Here is a 14,911-nt window from a genome sequence, read left to right on the forward strand (position 1 = left end):
CGCCTGTAATCCCAGCACTTTGGGAGGCCGAGGCGGGTGGATCACAAGGTCAGGAGATCGAGACCATCCTGGCTAACACGGTGAAACCCCATCTCTACTGAAAATACAAAAAAATAGCCCGGCACGGTGGCGGGCGCCTGTAGTCACAGTTACTCGAGAGGCTGAGGCAGGAGAATGGCGTGAACTTGGGAGGTGGAGCTTGCAGTGAGCCGAGATGGTGCCACTTACACTCCAGCCTGGGTGACAGAGCGAGACCCCGTCTAACAAAAAAAGAAATGTGAAATTCCTTGGACGCAGGTGCTGCCCCTTCCACACAGTGGGGTTCATCTGCTTGCGGAATCCGCCTCTTAAGGGCAGTTGGGAGAGACCCTCAGTGGCGAGTATCTGGAGGCTGCTGACCTAGCGTCGAAACTGTAGACCAGGAACGCAAGCAGATAAAAGCAGCAAGGGGGACAGATTGAACCAGCTCTTGGCATAGTTTCCCGCCCCTCACCCAGTTCAGGAGTCCATGGACAAACTATGTTTCCAGCATGTTGAACAACACAGTGTGCATTTCAAAGTTAATTGGACAATCTATGTGAGTTCACTCGTTTGCCCCCAGAATGCCAGGAGTGAGCTCCGTTCTCAGGGTGCTCTTCCTTAGCCCCCGGTTTTTGTGGCGGCTTAAGGCTCTGCAGGAGCCGAGGGTATCCAGGCTCCGTTCCTTGGCCCGACTCCGTGCTGCTGCGGCTCTCATCTGCTGCGGGAAACTCGCTCCCTGTGGACGTTTTCCACGCCTCTGGCTGGATTTCTGCTCAGTAGCCTTCAACCAGTGGTGTTCTCATCGTGTCCATCTGCTTCTATTAAGTTAATGGGCACAGGCACACGGCCCATAAAGCAGCTGGATCAAAAATCTGGTTCTTACCAGACGACTTAATTGATAAATGTCCCAATCGCAAGAAGTTGAAATCCTGTGTGTGTACAGCGAATTTCAGAATCACGTTCTGGGCACTTCAGTTTCCCTAAGTATCATTGGAGCCACCAGTGGAGAAGAGCAGAAAGGGTGAACTTGGGTGTTAGGAGGACAGGGGCCAGCAAGAGACAGGGATGTACAAAAAGTCTGTTTAATTTTAGATACTGGGTGCAGAAACCACCATGGTTTAAATGCTTAGGAGGACAGCTGGATAGACAGTGGTTTGTTTCTAGCCCAGATCCTGAACTTGTTCGTTCGGGAAAACAGCTGCTGACACCCTCTGACCGTCAGAGGCGGCGTGGGCTAGACGGGGGTTGGTGGAAGACGTCTCGGCAGGGCTGCTGCACACGGATGCTATCGGAACAGAACCGTGACTCAAGATACATACACTTTTCATATTTTTGCCGTTCATGCTATTTTTAGATTGCCTTTATTTTATGTATTAGGAATTTGCACACACATCAGGTGAGTTGTAAAGGGTCACAGAGTAAGTTCCTTCTTAGCCTGTGGCAGGTGGCTCCTGCAGCTCCCCCCTCTGCGCCCCCCCACCCCGGGGCCACGCTCACACGGCCTCTCCTTCCTCCTTTCTTTTTATGAGCTTTCACCTTAACTGTCTTCCTCTTTTCTTTCTGATTTCCCTAACTGAGTTTGTCAGTGCATTGAGCATCCTCTCTCAGTTGTCAGGGGTATACACTTGTGTGTGATTTTTGACTTGGCTAAGATGCTTCAGGATCCTGTCGCCTCCACCCATTGTGGTCTTTGGGTGCAGAGGAGGGTTCTTATGCCCAGCCACTTAGTCACCCGGGTAGCCAGGGGTGAGTTTCAGAACCTTCTGAACCTCAGCTGTCTCCCGTCCAGGACAGGAAGGATAATGACACACATCTAAACTGGGAGGGCGATGTGGTCTAAACTGGGAGGGCGATGTTGTGGACTAAACTGGGAGGGCGATGTCGTGGCCATAGTCTGAATCTTTCTCAGGTTCTCTGTTGACATTGCCTGGTGGCCTGAGCTAGGAGGAAGGGTGAGGACTTAGGCAGATGGAGGAGTGTGCATTTCAGTTTTTTGTTGTAATTAATTTTTTTAACTGACAAGATCACTCAGAGGGATTTTTTAAATTGGCAAATAGAATCTTCAGCTTTGCCTTCAGTTCCCTCATCTTAGGGTCAGCTCATGGCTGCCACCCCAAGACAACACATCCTCCCCGTGGCTGCCCTGCGGTTCTTCTTCCCAGAGGGTGCTGAGGAGCTAAACCTGGTGCTGCCGAAAAGGAACTTGGTAAAAGATTTCAAAATTTTTGATAAGAAGAACTCTCCCAAGTCTCAAATACACAGAACTTACTCAAAAAGGGCCCCTTCTTGTGGGTATTTTTAAGAATACATTTTGCCACGCTGTCTCGCGTGGGACCTCTGCAGCAGCTGAGACATTTGGCAGTTTCTTCTGGAGTAAAATCTCACCCGAGATCGAATCTAAATAGACTGGGCTTGGACCGCCGAATTGACTAAATTTCGATTCCAACTCTAGCTTTCAGAAACCTCCTTACAAGGAGAGGCCTATTGCTATGGGAAGACGAGAGAAATTAATGGCTGCGTTATTCCAGCAAAGCCCCTGCACCGCGCCGGAGGGTCTTTTGTTTGCATCTTTGGGTTGCAGAAGGAGCTGTGATTGTGTGTGGCTTATCTTGCTCTCCAACCCAGTTTAGAACTCTCCTAGCTGAGCTCTTCTCTCACTTGTACTTTGGAAGAGAGTCAGGGCTTGGCTTTGGGTCACCAGGCGTGCGGCCATGTCAGAGCTGTGCAGCGACCTCGGTTTCGTCCCTGTCATAGGGACTGACTGATTCTAAAATGAGCCGCGCGAGGCAGCCCTGGACCCTGCAGCAGCACCGGTCCCCCAGCATGTCGCTGCCTGTGTTTCACGTGGGGTCAGCTCTTCAGGGGTCGTCACTGAGTAGTAAGTGCTGAGCCCTTGGCACTGCTGCAGCACCCTCCTGGTCCTGCTTGCGGAGAGCCTTTGGCGCTGCTGCAGCACTCTCCTGGCCCTGTTTGCGAAGGCAGCAGCTGGTTTCTGGCTGGCTGGTGTTTCCTCCACCCTGTGAATGCGCATGGAAATTAACACAGTGGACTCTGGGATGTAAGGAAGGCTGGGGGTCAAGGGCACGGCTTCTTTATATAGAAAGAACAAATCAGATGGCAGGAAAGATATATAATGATGCATCATTTAAGTATTGGTTCTTTGTAATTTAAAAGAATCACTTGTTTTTAAAGAGCTGAGTTTTATGGGTTTACCACAAGGCCATCCTACATCCCAGACAAGAATGGGTGAGGACCCAGCAGTCACATGTGAAAATAAATGGTGTATTTAGCGGAAAACGCCCTCAGGCACGCTTTCCCTTGATCCTGGAACAGCTTGGTTTCCGAGGATGGCAGCCCCAGCCCCAGCCGCTGCCCGGTAGCTGTCCCTCAGCACCGCAGTCATGGAATCTCTGTACTGAACTAGGACTGAGCAGCCCTGGCTCTCAAGGGGTCACGGGGTGAGAGGCCCAGAGTTCTGCAGGCATTTGCACCTGAGAAACTCCAGTCCTTTGTGGCTGTCCCACTTCCTGACTCAGCTTGACTTCCTTCAGGCAACCTGGGTGTTACTCCCATCTTAGCTCTGTCGGTATCAACAGTCCATGTTATGGATAGTTTCTTAGGTAAAAACACATTAAGATTTGAATCAGGCCAAGGAGCGCGGAGAATCTGAAGTTGCCCCAAACGAGCTGGCCGTAAATGGGCTCCTCCAGGGCAAGGCACACCCCAGAGCCGCTGGGGGCGGTGGAAGCCTGCTGCGTGTAGCCTGTGTGTTTCCTGTGGTTGACGGTCATGATGACCTTCGTGGAAGAGGTTTACCTTTTTAGGAAAGAGTTGGTTTTCTGCTTTTGCAAAGTTGTGCCAACTGTTGATCATCTCAAGGACAGTGGAGAAGGGAGAGGCAAGGAACCTGCCTTTCATTCTTGGCCTTCTTTGAAAATAGAAGGTGGCTTCCTTAAATGATTTCCTGATTTGACTCATCAATGTAGGAATGCCTGTGTTGACACTCTCTTGCCCCCTCTCTCGTCTCTGTCCCCATCCCTTTCACTTTTTACTCTACGACAGTTTTCAACCGTGCTGTGAAACAGTTGAGAGGATGATGAAGCGAACCCTGTGTATATTATATCACCTACATTTTACAATTACTTGCTCTTGTTGTTTTGTTTTTATGGGTATGTTTGCTAAATTACAGACATCATGATGTTTTACCACCTAAACACTTAAATAATCGTTTCTTTTTTAAAAAACTGACATTTTCCTTATAACCAAATTATCTTAACTTGTTAATGACTTCTGCACCCAAATGGCAGAGCCCTTGCAATTAGCATTGTTCCTGTGGAAGGTGTTTTCCATTGCCGGGCAGGCTCCTGCATCCAGCAGGCGCCTAAGGGGCTCTTCCGACATCCAGCCAGCTCTGACAATGAGGCTGTAGCCCAGAACAAGACAGATGGGATCGGTTCATTATGTTGGTTGGCAGAAAGCTCAGATGAGGTGTTCATCTGTATTTCTCTTACTAATGGAATCATTGGTTTTCCTTTTTGCTGGCTTACTTCTGTAGCATGGAGGGCAACTAAGAAATAGCAAACTCTTGCACTTAATTTGTATCTTGTCCTGATTACTGGCCTAGAAGCTCCTAAATAGTAAGCTTTTCTGTACATTTCAAAGTGCAGGTGCTTAACGTTCGCAAGTTAGGAAAGTCACTTCTACTCTGTTTTGTTCTAATAATACTGAAAGGCATACTTTTTTTTTTTTTTAAGAGAAAGGGTCTCACTGTATCACCCAGGCTGGAGTGCAGTGGCGCGATCATAGCTCACTGCAGCCTTAACCACCTGGGCTCAAACGATCCCCTTGCCTCAGCTTCACGAGTCCTCTGACCACGCCCAGCTAACTTATTTGTCGAGATAGGGACTCAACTGTGTTGTCCATGCTAGTCTCACACTCCTGTCCTTAAGTGATCCTCCCGCCTTGGCCTCCCAGAGTGCTGGAATTACAGGCATGAGCCAAAAAAACCGCTTATTTTTAAATTTAGTTACAAATATCGCATGATTTGGCACATTAGTTTCATGTGGGGATGTTTAGTTCTTTGGGTTTTTTTTTAACCTGCTGGATTAAATGAAATGCTGAGAGTTGAAGAAATTGGCTGATTTTACTTTTTTTTTTTTTTTTTTTTTGAGATGGAGTTTCGCTTTTGTTGCCCAGGCTGGAGTGTAATGGCATGAACTCGGCTCACTGCAGCCTCTGCCTCCTGGGTTCAGGCAATTCTCCTGCCTCATCTTCCCGAGTAGCTGGGATTATAGGCGCGCACCACCATGCCCAGGTAATTTTTTTGTATTTTCAGTAGAAATAGGGTTTCACCTTTTTGGCCAGGCTGATCTTGAACTCCTGACCTCAGGTGATCTGCCCACCTCAGCCTTCCAAAGTGCTGGAATTACAGGCATGAGCCACTGTGCCTGGCCTATTTTGTTTTATTTATTTATTTATTTATTTGAGACCGAGTTTTGCTCTTTTTGCCCAGGCTACAGTGCGGTGGGGCGATCTCAGCTCATTGCAATCTCCGCCTCCCATGTTCAGTGATTCTCCTGCCTCAGCCTCGTGAGTACCTAGGATTACAGGCATGCGCCACCACACCTGGCTAATGCTGTATTTTTTTTTTTCTTTCTCCATTTTGGTCAGGCTGGTCTCGAACTCCCAACCTCAGGTGATCCGCCCGCCTTGGCCTCCCAAAGTGCTATTTTACTTTTAATTGTGTATTTATTGCCATGTTGAGCTATATTCAAAAATTCCTTTTTTGAAAAAGAATATTTAAAGCCAGACCCCTCCAGCAGTTTGCTGTGTCTCTGTATGACTAGGTTAAAATACACAAGTCTATGAAAGCTTCAATGACACCGTCATCAGTGTAAATTCTAGAGACTTCATGTGCCAGCCGAGGTGAAGTAAGCCACCTACAGCCTCCCTGTCCCACTCATTACCACGAAAAGCTCTGGTCAGGTTACAGAAAAGCAACTACCAAAGACTACAAATGAGCAGGGATGGTTGGGACTGGAGTCACAGTCAAATAAAATACAGAGGTGAATCTCTAAATGTAAAACATTTTATTTAGGAAGCAAGATTTACAGTTGAAGACGTACAGGCAGACCAGGTGGGCTTCAGTATATATCTTGATGAACAAAGAAAAGGTTGGAGGTTTTATAAAGAGAAGTGTTTCGCGTTGCTCTTTGAGAAAGTTCTTTGACACGAGTAAGGTTTTGGGGAGCTGGCAAGTTCCGACTGGTGAGTGGGTGAGACTAGTCTTCGAGTCACAGCAGGTTGTGTCAGTCGCCATTAGTTAAAACTGGTGTCAAGTGACAGCAGGCAATTTCAGCGGCCAGGCTGGTAGAGAACTACATTCCTCGAGGAATATTTTGTGGCCCGAGTGCTTTCCCCTGGCCCCTTGACTCTGGTTGAGTTGGGTATGACAAGACTGACCCAGTTTGTATGATCAGCTTTCACAATGACAGTGACAGTCATGATGGGGATGGGTTTTGAGGGCCTTTTCCTCTCCTTTGCTGTGACTGCACAGGGAATGCTGATGGCAAGACCTCTAGGGAAGCCACTTATGTCTTCACCACCAGAGAAGGGGGGCTCTGCATGTTGGCGAGAGCAGGGGGGTGCCACACTCCACCACATCGTGTGTTCACCTTCCAACCGGGAAGCTCTCCTTTTGTTCAGGAGTTTTTAGAGCGCGTCTGTCCGTGGGGAGGAGTGGCTAGGCGGGGTTGGTGGTGGTGTCCTGGCACCAGTCCCCCAGGGATGACTGTCTATGCCTGGGCCAAGTCCTGAAGGTCATAACAGAGGCCGCTTCTGCACAGTGGGATGGGAGAGTGAAGGCTAGACTGACGCACTTTTGCGTGACACATGTCTGTATGATTTGGGTTTTTGTAGTGACCGCCCTTTGCTTTTATTCTAAAAGAAATCAGCATGATTCAGTGTTCTGTAAAAGATAAATATGCAAATGCAAAGCTATCTCAACGTGGTGGGTTTATACAAATTTTTCACTTTTTTATGGTAAATACATGTGGAGTTTTTTTAATTAGGAGGAAACAAAGGAATTTTCATTCTCAAAAATGAAAACAGCATTCAGTAGTTACTTGTATGATACTTGACAAGGTCACCGAGCTGAACGTTAATTTGTTCTTCATTGTTAAAAGAAAACTGAAGACAAATTAAATTTAACAGAGTTTAATTGAGCAAAAAACCATTCTTGAATCAGGCAGCCCCAGAACCAGAACAGGTTCAGAGCGACTCAGGGACCACCGTGTGGCCGGATACCTTCATGGGCAGAAAGGAAAGTGACTCCAGAGAATGGAAGAGCCGCAGCAGCTGGATTGGCTGCCGCAGGGGGTCTGCCTTGCTTGAGCCCGGTTTGAACAGTTGGCTTCCTGTGGTAGTCTGAGACTCAGCTGCCTGTCACAAGACCAGGCTGTTTACACATCAGGCTGGGTTACGATTCACCACGTATATGGAACCATTAGGCCAAATGTAAAACATGTACGGCGGCAGCCTTTAGGCGAAACTTAATTTCACATCATAGAAATCTCGAGGCCACTTGTTTGCGCACCCCGCCTGGATCAGTCATAATTCTTGCTTCATGCCACACTCATCACTAGTCCATATTTGGCCTCCTTTTAAGTAGTTAGTTAACAGGTATTTTTATAGCATAATGGGTTTCCCCAAACCACCACCCAACCAAAACCCAGACCTTGATGATGACCTGCGCTCACCACACAGGGCCCTTGATGCGCACGTCCCTGCCACCCCCGCCCCGTGACCACTGCCCTGAGTGCCGGGCTCATCATCCCTTCCATGCCCTTTCTAAATTGCTACTATGCATCTGTGTGCATTCATTAAAACCATTACTTTTCTTTCAGATTTAGTGTTGAATGTGATTTTGAGGACTCTTTTAAAAAAAATACTTTTGGTTGGAATGTGGACATTTTCCACTTAGCTTTGTGTTGCTAGTGTTCCTCCATATCCATGTGTGTTTAGCTAGAGTACCCCCCTCTAACTGCCTGTAACATTCCACTCTGCGAATATGCCACACTGTGTGCACCTGCTACTCCTTAATGGACACTTGAGCTTTTCCAGCTTCTTCCCTTACTTGTTTGTTTTGCTTTGCTTTGGTGTATTGTATTGTATTTTTGCTATTATGAACAGTGATACTTTGAACATTCTTTTCCGTGTGTTCTTTTGAACACATGCAAGAATTTCACATGTATTGAAAAGCAGAGTTGCCAGATCATAGTGTATAGGAATGTTCAGTTTTAAGGGATCATGGTAAGGTGCTTTCCTAGTGGTTGTGCCATTTTACACTCCTGCAGTGGTGATGGAGACAGCCTATGATCCACATCCTTTCTAGTTCTTGGCATTGCCATTCTTGTACATTTTTGTTGAGTAGGTTTAGAATGATATCTCGTGTAGCCTTGATTCACGTTTCTCTGATACCACATGATGTTGAGCATTTCCTCATATTCAGTGGCCATAGGTATGTCCTCAACTTTGAGATGTCTGTTCATACATTTTTCTGTCGGATTTTTAATGCTCTTGTGGATTTATATGTAGGTTTTCAATCCTGGTTATGATGGATATCGCCCCCACCTTTTTGCTTTTCATTTTAAGACAACTACAAATGTTACCAAGGTTATGTGTCATCGTCACTTCATAGATCTCCTCCAGCGTCTCTTGGAGTTTTCTCCCCTCTAACTTTAGCCTGTCATCTGCAAGTGTCTTCCTCATGAGTGTTTTTGTGACAAGTCTTCTGAGGCCATATGTGCCTGTGAGAGTATTTTTGTCATGCTCACACTTTTGAATGACAGTTTGGCTGGATACAAAATTCTAGGTTTTAACTTACTTTTCTTTGATAAATTAAAAGCATCAGCTGGGGGTGGTGGCTTACACCTGTAATCCCAGCACTTGGGGAGGCTGAGGCGGGTGGATCACCTGAGTTAGGAGTTCGAGACCAGCCTGACCAACATGGTGAAACCCCACCTTTACTAAAAATACAAAATGAGCCAGGCATGGTGGCACGAGCCTGTAATCCCAACTACTCGGGAGGCTGAGGCAGGAGAATCACTTGAACCCTGGAGACAGAGATTGCCATGAGCCAAGATCACACCACTGCACTCCAGCCTGGGTGACAGAGCGAGACTCTGTCTCAAAAATAAATAAATAAAATAAATAAATAAAAATAAAAACACCACTCCATTGTCTTCCTGCATCCTGTGTTAATCTGATTCTTGTTTCTTTGAATGTGATCTGCTCTTTCTTTCTGGAAGCTTTGTATGTATTTTCATTGTTTTTTTAATATTCTTGATCTTTAATACAATGTACCTAATTTATGATGTTCTTCATCTGTATAATGTAACATAATACATTAAAAAATACATTTTTTAACCCTCACAGAATCCCAGCATTTTTTAACCTCACAGAATGTGAGGTTAAAAAAATCAGTGTAAAAGACATAAACAATGACCACCAAATAATAAGCACCAAATAAGCATCAGCTGTGTTATGTTATCGTTATATTCAGCTTTATGGATTTTTTGAGCCATTTTTATTACCTCTGCATTTGCCTGGTCTTTGACCTTTCATTGCTCAGTAACACTCTAATGTAGGTGAATGAAAGAAATCGTGTAAAACGTGAAACCAGTTGTTAGCAATTCTGGTATAAAGATAATTTACATTTTTGATTAAAATGAAGTTTGTGTACAAAATGACTGATTTATGCATGCTACTCTTATTCGTATAGCCGTACTATAATAAAGTTGCATGATAATCCTATTTTAATTTTTTATTTAAGGGAACATTATATTTTCAGTGAATTTATAATAATGCTTATTTCCCAGCCAATAATTATTTTTATAATTTTTAAGTCTCTGTCTAATTCCAATATCTGGCCAACTATGAATCTGTTTTTATTGATGATTTTTTCTCTTGATTTTAGATAGTATACTATCTGTTGTGGATGAGGCATTGTAGACATTCTAGATTCTGTTATTTTCTTTGGGCAGTTACACTGGTCTTGTAGAAGCTTGGCTATAGGACTAGGCTCTTTTGGCTTTGATCTTAGTTCTAAGGTGCGGTTCGTAATCCCTCTGGGGTGTCCATGGAATGCCTCAGATGTGATCGAGCCCTGTAATTTGGCAGGACCTGATCTCCTCTGTCTTCACAGTGGCAAGCAGATGTTAAAAATCTCTCCTCTGTGTGTTCAACCTTCCTGCTGTCCCCCATGGGGATCCTGGGAATATCATCCTGTGTGTGCCTTTCAGGAGCCAGCCTCCGACCTGGGGAAGGTTTACATGTGGGTTTTGGCTCCCTTCTTCCTAGGGCTTTTGCCTGCAATATCCTGGCAGCCTTGAACGTGGTCTCAGCCCAGTAAGGCTGCTGCCTTTCAGTTGCGTGCTATCCCCCATGTGACGTGTGAGTGAGGAGCACCCCTGGGAAAAGCCAGATGAAGGTGATTCATCCAGAGTTATTCTTGTTTTCTAGGGGTCACGGCCCTTCCAGTTCCTGCCTGCATTCGTTTGTTGTTCAGAATTTTCAAATGGCTTTTGAATATTTTGTCCAGAGCTTATCATTATTGGCAAAAGGATTAGTCTGATATAAGTGATTCTGTCATTACTGGACTCCAGAAATCCCAGTCAATAAGTACATTATGGATAAAAAGACAAAGTAGCATGGTTCGCATAGGACTCAGATTTGAAAATGCATTTCCTGTACATCATTTTTATCCACAGAGAGATTCTAGTTTGCCTGGGAGCACCGTAGGAGCTGCATGTATCTGCGCTGGTGCAGAGGTGTCTGGGCACAGCCGAGGAGAGCATCTGCAAGTGAAGTCAGCAGAGGAGACCACTCAGAGTGGCACTGACTGGCTCGGGGAAGCATCGGGGCCACGGGGACACTGGACGCCGTGGGAAAGGGCTGCTCTCTAGCTTCAGGCAAACGCGGGCCTCACTTTTATTTTCTCTGCTCTTTGAACAATAAAACACTGACTACTGCAGCCACAACCAAGAATATAACTTCCTCTCTGCTGGCTGAGCCAGGTATCACTTCTTGAGAGAGTGAGCGTGGCTGGCAGCCGTGCATGGGGTCCAGGACGGCCAGCTCAGCCTCCCCTCACCCTGCAGGGCTGCAGAAGTGAGACCATCTTCACACCTCGGCTCATTGTCATCCTGGTTCTGGATCTCTCAGTTCCTCTCCCATTTCCTATCCCACTGCTATGGGTACCCTCCTGGGTCCACCATCCCCCATAGAGGAGTCACTTCCACGTCTCCCCCGAAAGTACCTGACCCTTGTACTGCGCCCTCCCCTTGGGCTACTGTCCTCCTCCAGGCTTCTTTCATCGCTCACTTCCAGCCAGCAGTCCGCGAGTGTGTTTTGGAAATGTGCGTGCTTGCTCTGCACCTGCCATTATGTTTTTAAGGTGTGTTATTTGTTCTTAATTTTAAAAGTAGGTGAATTGAACATTTTGTATTTCCCCTGCTAAAAATACTGCGTTGCCTTTTACTCTGCTGCCTTGGTTCTGTCCCACTGGATGCCAGTAGCCGGGTGGGAGGGAGACGCTCTTCCTACCTCCTGTTGGCGCGACATTAGAGAAAGCCTGTCCGGCTCCACACGCACTCCTAAGGATGGACTTGCCTCAGACATGAAGCCAGCTATGACCTGTAGGATTTTATGATGATGAACATGACATAATTGCATTTCTTTTGTGTGTCTTGAGGCTACTCATTCTACTCCAGCAGGCTCCCCAGCTCACTTCCTTAAGGAAGAAAGAAGTGGCAAGTCCAGTCCACTCCTGCATCTCGTTTGGAGACTGAGCTTTATTAAGCATCTGGGCGCTCCTCTCCAGGGACTGGGCTTCATGTGGCTGCAAATGGCTTCTCTCCTTTCTCCTGACAACTCACTGTGGCAGCTCTGTAATCTCGTGCCTTGACAGGATGGCAATGACATTTTCTTTACAGATGTAAAACTGCCAAATTAAGGAAATCCGAGTGTACTTGTTCACCATGGCAGTCCCTGTCCCCACCTCTAACTCTCCTTTTTCTGCAGGTCTGTTGAATTTCCTGGGTGACTGTTCCATTCGTGCCATTCACATACATTCTTTTCTTTCTCTGCAGGTTTTGCATGCAGAAATGTGTCAGTCTGGTGCCTGGCGTCACACTGGATTTGATAGAAAAGTAAGTAGGATTTTTAAGCTCTTGTGGCTTTCTGGATCTGATGAGTTTCTTTTCCTTTTTGAAGGCTTTTGCTTCTCAGAAGTACTTTCTATCAAGGTGGCATGTTCCCTTTCATGTGGCTATGTTCTTTTGTTCTCTGATTAAGGCTGTGGTTGTGATTGTCACACTGGGGCTTAGTGCAGGAGATAACCAAACATGGGCCATATGAAAAGAAAAATAATAAAAAGCTAGATTCCTTTGAACATTTAAAAAATCTCCAGACTTTAAGCCAATACAAGAACATACCACTTCGCATACAGATCATTTCTGCTGCCACTGAAACGGCAGCTAGATCATAGCTTTCTCTTACCTTATTTTCTGAAACTGTCCCTTTACTATTCTATAACTTTCCATCCCCTACCCACGTGTCTCCATCCAATTTCCATTTTACTATCTCAGGGCAAACTGATTTCAGAACCTGAGCGATGAAGTGACGGGGTTTAGTCAGGCCTCCCGTGAAGAGTCAGTGGCACTTGCCTCCCGTAATCCTTGCAGTCCCATTGGCCAACCTGTCTGTCCCTTGCTGTGATCTCTTTGGATCTGAAGTGGTGTCTCAGGACCCGCAGCGTGGCCTGCACTGCCTTGTTCTGTTTGTTTGTGCGTCGGATTCATCGTGACTCATCCTGAGTCATCCAGGCAGCATGGAAGAACTTTGGAGTTATTTTAAACCCTTTGGCTTGGAACTCCATTTCTTCTAGAATTAACATGCAAGATAATTGTTTTCTACACCTTAATATACAAACTTGTATCTTAATATTAGGGCCTGAATTTACTAAATTAGGCAGGAAAAACAAACCCACTTCCAAGTTTCTCTTGTGAAAACGTACTTGCCTTGTGTATCAGGGGAAAAATACAAGAATAGTATGTGTCAGCGTTCACGAGCTCCATCGTGGTTCACTCCCACCGTGGAATGTGGCCGTGTGGCCAGTAGGAAGGCCGGGGAAGCTGCGCTGGTCCTGTTGTGGAGTGGTCCATCAGATGTGCTAAGTGAGCAGTCCCCAGCATGGGTACCTAACAACGTAGTGCCCAGAGGCTTTCCAGGCAGTGCAAGCTGTGACTGAAAAGACTCTTTCCAAAGGCTAAACAGGTAGCGGAGTCTCTGAGAAACATCACATGGAAAATAACTTAAAAAAAACAATTGGGACTAAATGATCTGTGCTCCCCTCCCCTTCTGTTTGGTTTGGTTCCCTGACGAGATTTCAGGTTTGTGAAGCTGTTCACGAGATGTGTTAACTGGTCATTGCTGTGCGCTTTCTTTGGGGCTTTTATTTCCCCCTCTGTTAACAGTCTGAGTTTCAGAACTCTCTATTACCTGTAACGTATATATTGCCCCCACCACGCCTGCCCCTCCCCACACACATACCAGATGCGTATCCCAAATCTAAAAATCCAAAATCAAAAATACTCCAAACTTTAAAACACAGTTTTAAATGAATTAAAAAAAGAAATAGACATAGGCATCTTGCTGTATTGGCCAGGCTGGTCTTGAACGCCTGGCCTCAAGCGATCCTCCCACCTCCACTTCTCAAAGCACCAGGATTACAGGTATGAGAGATTCTGGCCGTGCCAGGCCAAACTCGGAAACTTTTTGAGCACTGACATGCTACTCAAAGACAGTGCTCTTTGGAGCGTTTTGGACTTTGTGTTTTCGGATTAGTGATAAATCCAAAAAACTTAACTGGTAAATATAATGCAGATATTCCAGAACCTAAAAAAATTCAAAATCCGAAACACTTCTGGTTCCAAGCATTTCGAGAAAGGGACACTTCACCTGTGCATATATATATTGTTTATCTAATTTATTAAATAAACCATATCCATTAATATTTCAGCAGTTATATTTTATCCTCGCTGGGCTAGCTTATTCAGGCAGCTCTTGGGTGAAAACTGTCTTGGCGTTTTCCGTTTGTTGTGCCTCCCTGTGGCTATGTCCGTGGTTTCCTCAGGAGGTGGAAGGGCTGCAGTATCCTTTCTCCTCCGCCGGGTAGCAGGAGCCCAAGCCTTGCCCACACCTCCATCTCCGTGTGGGTCAGTGTCTCGTCTCCATCCTGGACGGCTGCTGTGTGCTGTTCTGTCCACCCTGGTCACCTGTGCCTGTGGCTACTCCGGACAGGGCCCTGCCAGTGTGTGTTGAGCCACGTGAGTTCAGACAGCACCACATGCTCCACGTCTCCAGCACAGAAAGGGCTGTTAAAAATCACGTAGAGATTACGACAAAAAATTGTTTTTAGTTATTGAGTCAAACCCCCTTATTTTACTGAAAGAGAACCTGGTATTTAGTTCACTTCAGCTCCTGGGTGGCCTTTTCTGCCTGGTTCGGGCAGGGCTGGCCTAGAGCTCAGGTCTCAGGACAGCCCCAGTGTGGTCCGCCCAACACAGGGAGGTTTTCCCTTGAACAAGATTTTGGTGTCGGAACAACCAGCTGCCTCCCGTTTCTTTCCAAAACTTAAAATGTGCACAGCAACATGACATCCTAAGCGTGATTCACAAAAGAAAAAAAATTGGTAAATTGGACTTCATCCAAATGTAAGATGTTTACTCTCTGAAAGACACTGCTAATATGAAAAGACAAGCTATAGACTTGGAGAAAATATTCGCGAGTCACATATCTGACAAAGAACACTTGTATCCAGAATGTATAA

The 14,911-nt window shown here is 46.0% G+C and overlaps 1 protein-coding gene across 5 annotated transcripts in view; it reads left to right on the top strand.

Annotated features, from left to right (window-relative positions):
- The window catches only part of RPTOR (regulatory associated protein of MTOR complex 1), a 418,953-nt gene that overhangs the window by 232,980 nt on the left and 171,062 nt on the right, over window positions 1–14,911 (top strand). For all 5 annotated transcript variants that reach the window (XM_033182532.1, XM_033182531.1, XM_033182533.1 and 2 more), the window contains one exon: window positions 12,171–12,230. In XM_033182532.1, the coding sequence (XP_033038423.1) occupies window positions 12,171–12,230 (60 nt within the window). The remainder of the gene's footprint in view (window positions 1–12,170; window positions 12,231–14,911) is intronic.

Source organism: Trachypithecus francoisi, unplaced genomic scaffold (genome assembly GCF_009764315.1).
Source record: "Trachypithecus francoisi isolate TF-2019V2 unplaced genomic scaffold, Tfra_2.0 Lachesis_group20, whole genome shotgun sequence".
Classification (NCBI taxonomy): Eukaryota; Metazoa; Chordata; class Mammalia; order Primates; family Cercopithecidae; genus Trachypithecus; species Trachypithecus francoisi.